Genomic DNA, 10839 nt, shown 5'->3' with positions numbered 1-10839 from the left:
TATATATTAAGAATATATATATACCAAGAATGACGAAGTACCGGAAGATGACAAAGTGTTATGAGTATTTAACAAGAGTATTTAACAGCAGTTAAAAAGAGAAAACGTATACAAGAGGGTAACGACAAATGTGTTAGAAAAAGTTTAAGAAGTGAAATAATACGTCACAAAGAAGGTGGAAAAAAAAATTATTAAATTATCTCTGAAAGCCTCTATACCAAATTAGAACCTTCTTCCGTCAATTTAAAAACCGACAACACAACTTACCATCAACATATTCGCAAATAGTTACGTTATTAAAAAAGTATTTTTTTACCGTGCGTTATAATTCTGTTCCCCTTTTTCCTTTTTTTTTAAGTCATTCTGTGCAAGTGCTCGTAATTTATATATATATGCATTTAAGTTACGGTCTGAGTCAGCTTTTTCTTCCATGTCAGCTGTTCAAGCATGTTAGATCTTATTCCTTCTTCCCTTTTTTGACATTTTGCTTTCGCCGATACTTAAGTGGTGCCAAAACCCGGAATCTTTGAATACCAGAACAATTTTTTTTTTCTCTTAGATTTATGGCAGGTAACGGAACAGTTAGAGCAGCAGTTTTAAATATCGAAAGTCAGAATTACACCAAACCACTTCCTACTGCAGACAACCAACCTATAGCTGCAGTCAACCCAGATATGGAACCATTACGTGAAGTCTCTTTAGCCCAAGCTCATGCCACTACGCTAGAATGGATTAAGGTCCGTACGCCAACCGCCTAGGACCTGAGGAAGGCGGTGTCGGACTTAAAAAAATTCACAGGAGAGACCGGAGAATTACATCAACCCCTTTTTAAAACGGGGTGATAGACTAATAAGCCGAATTGAAGCGAAGACAGCCGAACACCTGCTCGACAGTGAGGATGCTGGGGCGTTAAGGGCAGCAGTCGTCTGCAGGGTGAAATTATCCAGGGTGAAAAGTATCCTCAATCAAATTCAAGCGGATGAGGACACACCCTGGAGCGTGATCAAGACGAGATTAAAGAAGGCATTTAGAGAAGGGCGTTGGACCCCAGAAGAGGGCATATTTATGATGATTAGGGAGACGAAGAAAAACGAGACAGTCTAATAGGCAGTATGCAGCGGAACTCTTGGCACGCTACAACAAAATCAGCGAAATGATGGAAAAAACCCAGGTACAGGGTCGAATGCAATTCCTGTCCAATGTATTTCAGATATAGTTGGCAAAGGAGCTGGAGAAGAAGGAGGGAATGCCGAGAGAGCGCTCATTAGTAGAGTGCGCGCAGGAACTAATTGACGCCAGCGCCAGAGAGGAAGAGTTCCGAATGGAAATAGAAGAAAACGGATGGACGAGAGTTGCTTCTAATCGTCCGAGGACTAATCCAGTTCCATGGAGAAAAAAATTAATACTGTCATAGTGGGAGTAGCTATCACCGAAAGGAGGCAGATAAAACCAAGATGCAGCGAGCGGCGCGAGGACAGAAAATGCCATGGTTGTGAGAAAAAGGGACACTTAGTGGCACTTATCCAAACAGTCCCCATACTTGTACCGAAGAAGAGATGTGGACCGGGGTGAACCAATGGAGATCAAGGCTCAACGGATACGGAGAGGTAACCGGAGGTTGAGTAGATCATCTGGTGAACCGACGGAAACATCAGGAACGTCGGAGACTGAAGAAGAAGCTGAAGAACCTCGGAACTGAGTTAGTCAAGGGGATAGTGAAAATAAGAGGATGGAAACAAGGAAACAATGGTTGATGGAGGCGAGGAACTGAAATGAGGAAGACGCGAGTCATTTGAAGGGGATGTTGGCAGAGGGGCGACGCGCACTGCTCAATTATAACGTGTGGGAGAAGAGCGGCGGTCTGCCTATAATAGAGAAAGGAGAAGTGAGGTGCCTGGTGGACACCGGCAGTTCCAACACCATTTTGTGCCGAGAAGCCCTAGAAAAAATGTGTAGTGGAGAGAGGACACACCAGATCCAGAAATGTCAGTTCCAATACCATCATTTCACGTTCTTCATGGCACGTTTAGTGACCATTTACGCTTATATCAGATTGACAAGGGATTGGAACCGGACGTGACAATGCCTAAGGCTATAGCGGCATATAATCATTCCGTACACACTATTACTGGGTTCTCACCATTTGAGATTTTCTTTGGGCTTCGAGGACACCGGCGGGACTATAAGGGCACAGCAGTAGACGGTGAGGAGATACACAACAACCATGTCGCTCGAAGAAAGTTATGGGAGAAGGCACTAGGAAGAATGGAAAAGGAAAAATCCAGGAGCGTGGCACGGTAGAATTTAAAGTTCACAGATAACTGGATAATGGGAGCGATCAAAATCCTATATACAAAATCAGGGTGATAACCATTAGAGAACATAATATTGTCACCGTAGGAAGTATTCGAGAACGTAAAAAGAGGAGACTGTCCATATTGGATTGTTAAAACTTCCAAGCAATATAAAAACTGGAGTGTCCTCATATTGCCACAACCAGATTATATTATTAAAGATGTAGTTATTTATTCCATTTCTGGATCTCTCTGACAAAGTAGATCAGCTGATTCAAATGCATATATTGACGTGCTGTCCTGAATAAAAGGGAGTCTTTAAGATACAACCGAGTTGATCATTTCTCTCTCCCCTTCTTTTTTCCCCAGTTTTTGTGCTCACAAACGTTTAACTTTATATACATATATATCGCTGGCAAATCAATAATGCACTCCTTTCCACACCACCACAGAGGTAGAGTGCTTGGTGTGCGTTTTTTTTAATGTGGTTTCCCCAATAGGCCTAATCCACAGTCCGCTACAACCATCAAGGAAATTAATACAATGCTATAGGCAGGTCAAGTAGCATTCGCCGTACCAAGTCAAATATTGTGAATAAATTAAAGTCAAAGTCGGTGAGAAAGAGTTCCATCAGTTCAAAATACCTATAAACAAAATTAAAAGTAATAAAACGAACCCTTAATTTTTAATCTCTTTTATGTGTATCAAAACACAAAAATAATAATTATTAAACTTTATATTGGATTAGAATATTATAGAAAAGTATTTTAAGATAATTATTCAAGTATTATTTCTCAATGAATGGCCTTCAAATACAACTGTTCATAGAAATATATGTATAAATAGTTGACCGTAAAAATTGATATATAGGAAGATGGTCAGGGTTGCGGTCACAAGTGAAACGAAAATAGTTTACAACTATTTTATTTTCCAACTATTTTATTTTTCAACTATTTTATATTATAGTGAAAATAAAATAGTTGTAAACTATTTTCGTTTCACTTGTGACCGCAACCCTCACCATCTTCCTATATATGTTCATAGAAATGTTCAAAACAAAACAACAAACAAAAAAACTTTATATTAGGAGTTAATTTCAATTTACTGACCGAAGCCATTTTGAAGACAATGGCCCAATCTGAGGTGCAAAAGGATACCAGACTGAGTTGAATATAGTAGAGAGGTATATATTTTTTCGAAGGACAACTCAGCATAGCATTCCTACAACATCATGAGGATGGGCGCCATGTCTTGAAAACCACAGTGAACAGTGTATGCCTTGAACCAGTACTAATGTCTTGTAAATTGTAAATAATATTGAGGAATTTATATTAGTGTTGAGAAAGATATTTAGTAGTTTAAACTTTGTGTTAGAAGACAACTTTAATTTATTGACCAAAGCCGTTTTGAAGACATTGGCCCAATCTCTGGAGCAAAAGGATACCAGACTGAGTTGGTTATAGTAGAGAGGTATATATTTTTTCGAAGGACAACTCAGCATAGCATTCCTTCAACATCTTGAGGATGGAGCCATGTCTTGAAAACGGCAGTAAATTATGCATGGGTCTTAAACTAGTACAAATGTCATGTAAATTTAACCAATATTAAGAGACCATAGACGAAAATTATCCAATCCCCAGATTTGAAGACATTTAGGACAGGCTGAGCAAGGAGACGGTATTGAGCAAATTGGACTTGAAGGCTAGAAATAGTCAAATTAAAATGCAGCCTAAGGATCAATACAATACGGCACTCACATTCGAGTGAGGACACTACGAATTTACAAGGATGCAGTTTGGCCTCAAAAATGCTCCCATAACCTTCCAGCGTCTGGTTGACGATTTTTTTAGGGGAATTGACGAATCTGTATTTCAGATTTATATCGACAATCTCCCAGTGTTCAATAAGAAAACGTGCAGCATTTACAAAGGGCACACCAGAGAATTAGGTATTTTGGGCTCAAATTATGTTTTGGTTTTCCATATGATTTAGCGACGTTTATCATTAATGATTTATGATTTATCATCAATTTCTTCCATCTCGGCTGGACTTTCCACAGTTGAATCTTCATCTTCAGATGTCTCTCCTCTGTTTCTGATTCTTCCGGGATTTGTTGTTCTTCTTCCGGGGTCCACTCTCTCAAGAACTGTCTAGCATGTTCAGATGTTTCTCCCTGATTATTCATTTGCGTCTGTTGAGAGCCCAAACTGTTTCTCGAAGTCGGGGAATGCAAGAACTGGTAACCGTTAATGTTATGTGTTATGTTTGGTGTCACTACTATCCTGCTTCCTTTCTTTAACAAACTATTGAAGGGCACAAGGTACTCTGCCATATCTGGAACAAATCTCCCATAGTAATTTAATGCTCCTAGTAATCACCGATGCGCCTTAGGAAAACAAAATGTTTTATATAATTTTAGAAATTGTTTATATTATCGCATGTCGCCTTTGTTTGGTTATTATAAACATTATGCAATAAATTCAACAGTGTTTCACTAATACACGTGAAATTTAAGAGGGACTTAGGACCGTCTAAACTGCACGAAATGGTACAAATCGGACTTTTGTAAATAAATTAGAACACCAAGATATAAAATTAAACATTTGAGAATTTTTCCTATGTTTGAAACTGCTTTTTCCCTCATAAACAACCATCTAAAAATCTAAAAGATAATGTTATAAATAAGTTTAGAAGATAATTTCTAAACAAGTTTAAAAGTCTAGAAATTCAGCTTTTCAGTAGATTTAGTTAAGTTGGATTAGGATGCATTTTTGAGAAGTTATGAATTTATTTCGTGAATGGGGTGCATAAAAACATAAAAAAAGGTATCAACTAAAAATATCTTATTTTTTGATGCATATAAAATCTGCTTTACTGTAAAGTAAAGTCTGCTTTACTGAGAGCAACTTTTGGTTTTTGTAATTGTCTATATACTTAAACTCATTTAATACGATCAATAACACAATGTTCCTATCATGCACAAAAAAAAAACAAATCGATTGGTATATAATAACTATAAAATATATATCAAATAGTTAGTATAGATAGTTGGTAGTATAGGCGTAATACAATAATATAGCAAATTTATATCATAATATAATTTTTTTTTCGGCTCCTACAACGTATTGGAAAGAACCTTCGGAAACTTGTCTAGTATTTTTCGACCCATTATCACTAAAAAACGTTTCATTGAAATCGGTGATCCCACCTAGCCCATGGGTGATCCCTTGTCATCACGAAACTTTAAACGTCGGAGGAGTAAAAGTAGGAAATGGAGCCAAGTATCCCACTTCTACGGTACCTATTTTACAGGCATTTGGGAATAAAATGTAGGCCTATTTATGCATCATCGTACAGTAAGTCTTGAAGTGGCCTGCTTGTCTTTGGTTTACTAACTTTTTTTTAAACTGTTTATGTGGGAAATTATGTTTCTGATAAGCATTGATTCTATATAGTATCCCCCTTACTGTCCTGATGACGAGGTGAAAGACCAAAAGTAGAAACGTTCTAATAATACCCTAACAATATTTATTTTTGTTTCTTTTTTTTAATCGTGTCTATTATTTATTATTAATAGACACGATTAAAAAATTTACATTACACGGTTAAAATAAATATAGTTATAAATTTTAATAGCAATAGAAGATATATATATTAAATAGCTTCATATCTGAATATTTCCAAGTACAGGTAAAGTTTTTTACAACCCCTTATAGAGTATCAATGAGAATGTAGCCTGTCCTATTTAGGTTTGGCTACAACAAAAGCAGTGTTTCTACATTTGAGGCCAAAGCTGAGTGGAAGGGTAAACGCTAGGAGCAAGCTGGTCCTGACAGAGGGTGGGAGGGACAGATGTAGTCTCAATGACAAATCCAGCGTAAACAGCTTTGTGTTAAGGGAGCGGATCCGTCTGTTGACTTAACAATTATGCTGAACCCCTTGAAACGTGATCGCACTCCGGGGCACAATCAGTAGCCTCCTTGGCCGGCGGAATAATGAACCGGTGGACCAACGGCAACTTTTTAACGCCGGTAAACGCTGAATGCCGAACGGGTCCTGTCCGTTCCTTATTAACCGCCTACGGAGCAAGTTTGGAATATTGACCTCCACTTTCAAGTACCTCTCGAACGGAATCATCAAGTGATATGTCTTGATAGTTTACAAAGCACCAAACGTGGATTTGTGCGGATATAACCAATCGAAGTTAATGATCACACTCAAAATAAAAAAAGCATTTGTAGCAAATAAGCGAAATTTGTTTTGTTGAAATCCCAATTTTAGATAATATCTTACACTTTTTTTTAATCCAATTTATTACAAACTTATCGCATTAGTTCCGAAACCAACAAATAGCAAATAACAAATAATGCCTTCGTAATTTTTTTTTTTTTTTTTTGGCGCCACAGACCAAGCAGATCTTTGGCAGCCCGAACCAGCTTTCGAGCAACATGTCTCACCCATCTAAACCTCGTATATATATTTAGGTAAAGTTCAGATATTCCAACGGGATCGGGGGGACACAAGAGAAACTAGCCTGTCATCTGAAATGTTCACACTGCCTAACTGATTGCCACAGAAGCCAATCAGTGGCAATCAATTAGGAATATTTGAATTTTAACTAAATATATATAGGAGGTAGAGATGGGTGGAACATGTTGCTCGAAAGCAGGTTCGGGCTGCCAAAGATCTGCTAGGTCTGTGGAGCTAACATAAAAAAATATGAAGGCATTAATTTGTTATGTATTTTGTATCACTTTTTGTACTCTTCTTCCGGAACTAATGTGGTAAGTTTGTAATAATCCAACTTATTACAAACTTACCACATTAGTGTATGTTTTGCTAAAAACAAAGTGAAAATATCTTCTAAAATCGGGATTTCAACAAAACAAATTTTCCTTATTTACTACAAATGTTTTTTTTTTTAATTTTCAGTATGATCATTAACTTCGATTGGTTATATCCGTTTGGTGATTTGCAAACTATCAAGACATATCACCTGATGATCCCGATCGAGAGGTACTTGAAAAGTGGAGGTCAATATTTCAAGTTTGCTCCGTAGGTGGTGAATGAGGAACGGACAAGACCCGTTTAGTATTCAGCGTTTACCGGCGTTAAAAATTTACCGTCTGCACAACGGTTCAATGTTGTGTCACTATGAGGTTTGGCAGTTGACATTGTCGGACTTGAAGACATCTGTGATCTGGATAATATCTGTTGTTTAGTAGACATCTGAAAAGATAACAGCAGTAAAGGAGCATTATACTGCAGAGTGATGCCTTGGGAATGATTTTTTGAATGTTGGGCCCGAGTTACCTCAACATCCATTGGCCTATACAAGCCTTGCTGAATACCCTCCTGTGCTCCTATAGTTTCAGAATGTGATAGCATATTGGAGCTGGTTTAAGATGAAGTGTTAAGATCACCTGACATTTGTTAACTCTCAGCAGAACATTGCTTATAATAAGATAGTCATTGCTGAAAGTGTTGGTGAATGGTGCTACTACTATAGCTTCCATAATTTTCTGTGGATCCAGTATAAAGCCTGTTTTGAGAGTGATGTTGCTGGTTTATTTTATACATAGTTCCTATACTTATGATGCCTCATAGAATTTGTAAAACATAGCTCTGACTTTATTCGTTACCTGGTTTCTGTTGGTGAGGATTTTCCTTTGATTGAAAAAAATTGTCAACAGACAATGAAGAGTGGGAAAATGTTGAATAACATTGAACGTCAAATGAGTGGGTGACGTTTGAAATAAAGGTAAAGAGTGCTAAAGTATCTTTGTGTGCTGAATGAGAAATTGTGTAAGTAAAAATATGTGATGAGTGATTGCTTGGTACGTAGTAAATCCCAAGTCTTATTTATAATGCTTGGTGTGGTGGGCCAAGTCTTTGCAAATATGTAATGAGTATTTACCTATTTTTTGATTGCTTGGTGTATAGTAAATCTCAAGTCTGTTTATAATGCTTGATGTGATGGACCAAGTCTTTGAAAATATGTAATGAGTGATTGTTTGGTGTGTTTGCTTCGTGTAGTTTCACCCAAGTCTTATTTGACAATGCTTGAATTTAAATATCAAGTCTTTGAGGATTGCTACCTCTTTGTAGAGTCAACGACTTATTCCTGGACGCCGATATTAATTGTGATGCCTGGTTATTACCGTATTCAATTTGTGCAACTTATTAATGTTAATTATAGTGCCTATTTTTAGAGTGATAAGTAATAATGAGTGATTACAAACAATAATTGAATTAATGACTTCATTTACCAGCAATGAAAAAATTAATGCAAAATATAAAAGATTAATAAATAATCTTTAAGAGTGAATTAAATGTCTGGTTCCTTTTTTTGTACTTATTGCATAAAGACACAATATATGTAGTTATAAATACAACTAGTATGATGAAATTCATTCAATATTTTTGAGTTGAATATGTTACCTACATAAGGTAATAAATGATTATTTTTTATATAATGCTGATAAGATAAGCCATACTGAACACCCTACTATACTCCTGTCGATATAGGTAGTAATTGCACATTTGAGCAGGTTTGAGATGAAGTAGTTATAGTTATGATTTGAGTTACTATAGCCTCCATAATTTTCTGTAGAACTAGTATACAGCATACTTTGAGGTAACTGTTGATCTACTAGATACATATCCTATACTTTAATGCATCATAGGATTTATTGAGCCTTGTTTACCAACAGGATAACTCTGACTTAATTCTTGGTTACCTGATTTCTGTTGGTGAGAATTGTTCTTTGATTTGGGATTCTTTGACTGTTGAATCCCTGGACGAATCTGAGCTGCTTGCATGAAGTTTCTTATTTTTATCAAGCACGATCTTACCAAAATTTCATCCCTGCATGCATCATGCATGCCTAGCATGCTTCAACTAGGGAGGTCACAACTAGAATGGCGTCGCACTCATCCTATTTTTCCCGAAATGTCTGCCAACCAGACTGGGAAGTTTCCAAACGGACTTCGAATAAGGTAAACTCTCTGAAGATCAGCTTTTACTTCGACTTCTGCGCAGCCAATAATGTCTCACTGTAAACACTGAAGTTTCTTTTCAAGTGTTGCAATTTGAACCCCATGATTTGGTGTAGAATCTGATTGCCTAGTAGCCATTATATTCATAAGATAAACCAACCAGAAAAAGGGAATGAAGAGACAAAAATGAGAGGGAATAAGAGAGACAAGCAAAAACAATTAAGCGAACCAGGCATTGATAGGATTAAGTAGGAAATATGACTACTTAAATCATGAACATAAATGTCGACAATGAAGAGTGAACAAAAAGAAAGGTTAAACAACAGTGGGTGACGTTCAAAATACAGCTAAAAAGCGGTAATTTCTCTTTTGAGCTGGATGAATAAAAAAGTAATTGCAGATACTTGGTGGTTGCAGGAGTATGTAAGAAAACTCAAATCTTACTGCCACAAGATGTGCTTGGTTTGAAATATAAAGTATTTGAATATTGCTACCACTTTGTGTGAACGATACAACGTAGATAACGAAGGTGACCAGCCGCTCCCGTAAAATGACAATATTAAAGTACTTATGAAAATCAGCCACATAAAATTTGTATTCTCACACTATTAATTAATTAGTTATCCACTTAAAATGTTTATCTTAAATTACATACCTGACACTACTCCGTTAAGTCGATGACCACATGACCTCTATTTGAAATGGTCTCACTATACCGCTTGTAAGAGCGTGTCTACAATACATAAATAAAATCAGACTCAATTTTAAATTTATACAAAACATTTTTTTAGTATTTTTAAAAACTTTTTATAAACGAAGACAAACATTACCTTTCCTGGTATTTTGTGTGTGATAGCCAAGTGATGTGACAGACCACTGGCACTCCCATAAGCCATATCGCAAATTTGGCATACAAATTCTTCTTCCCCCTTGAAGAGCAACACAGGAACAATCCCCCTGTCCAATTTCAGCTCCAAAAGTTCAACCACTAGATGAGAGGGATTGATCTGTAATTTTAATCGATAAGAAATTTATATTTCTAGTAATATTAAAGTATAGATAATCAGCATAATAATATTATCTTATTACTGCTATATGGGATTCATGCGCTTCCTGGTGCTCCTCATAAGTGTCCAATTCCGTAAATAATCTGTCACAAATGTGACAGATTATTCGTGGCTTCTTGGATTGTGCCAATCTGAAAATGGGAGAAATGCAAATGCAAATCAGAACATTATTATGTCAATTACGGAACTAGCTAAAGAAGAAAATAAAAGTTACTTACATCTGTCTTGGTTGTAGTTGGTTATTCGGCCTCGTTGAGCTCTGTACAGCTGAACTTCTAGCAAACTGGATCAGAATATGAGGTCTAGTTGTTGGTGTGGTTACGTGAGGCCTAATTATTTTTAAAAGCGATACTCTTTGCCGTAGCATTGTGTTAGGCGGGCTTTTCCTTATAATATTGGGTCTTTTGTAGCCTAAAGAAAAAACAATTTACATAAGACTCTAATTAACATTACTATTAGCTAATAATTATTAATATATA

General features: G+C 36.6%; 1 protein-coding gene across 1 annotated transcript; it reads right to left on the bottom strand.

Moving 5' to 3' along the window:
- Positions 1–2837: 2837 nt before the first annotated feature.
- Positions 2838–10766, bottom strand: LOC136795862 (serendipity locus protein delta-like). Its single transcript, XM_067047791.1, has 5 exons — positions 10579–10766; positions 10383–10491; positions 10124–10300; positions 9949–10026; positions 2838–2938 (listed from the first exon to the last, which is right to left on the bottom strand). Exons 1-4 carry the CDS (start codon positions 10725–10727, stop codon positions 9955–9957), a joined length of 507 nt encoding a protein of 168 aa, XP_066903892.1. The 5' UTR covers positions 10728–10766; the 3' UTR covers positions 2838–2938; positions 9949–9954.
- Positions 10767–10839: the final 73 nt, after the last annotated feature.

The sequence above is a fragment of the Halyomorpha halys genome, unplaced genomic scaffold, assembly GCF_000696795.3.
Source record: "Halyomorpha halys isolate HHAL.00 unplaced genomic scaffold, Hhal_1.1 Scaffold5174.1, whole genome shotgun sequence".
NCBI classification, from domain to species: Eukaryota; Metazoa; Arthropoda; class Insecta; order Hemiptera; family Pentatomidae; genus Halyomorpha; species Halyomorpha halys.
Note: the sequence above shows the minus strand (reverse complement) of the source record. Positions and strands in the feature narration are given on the sequence as shown.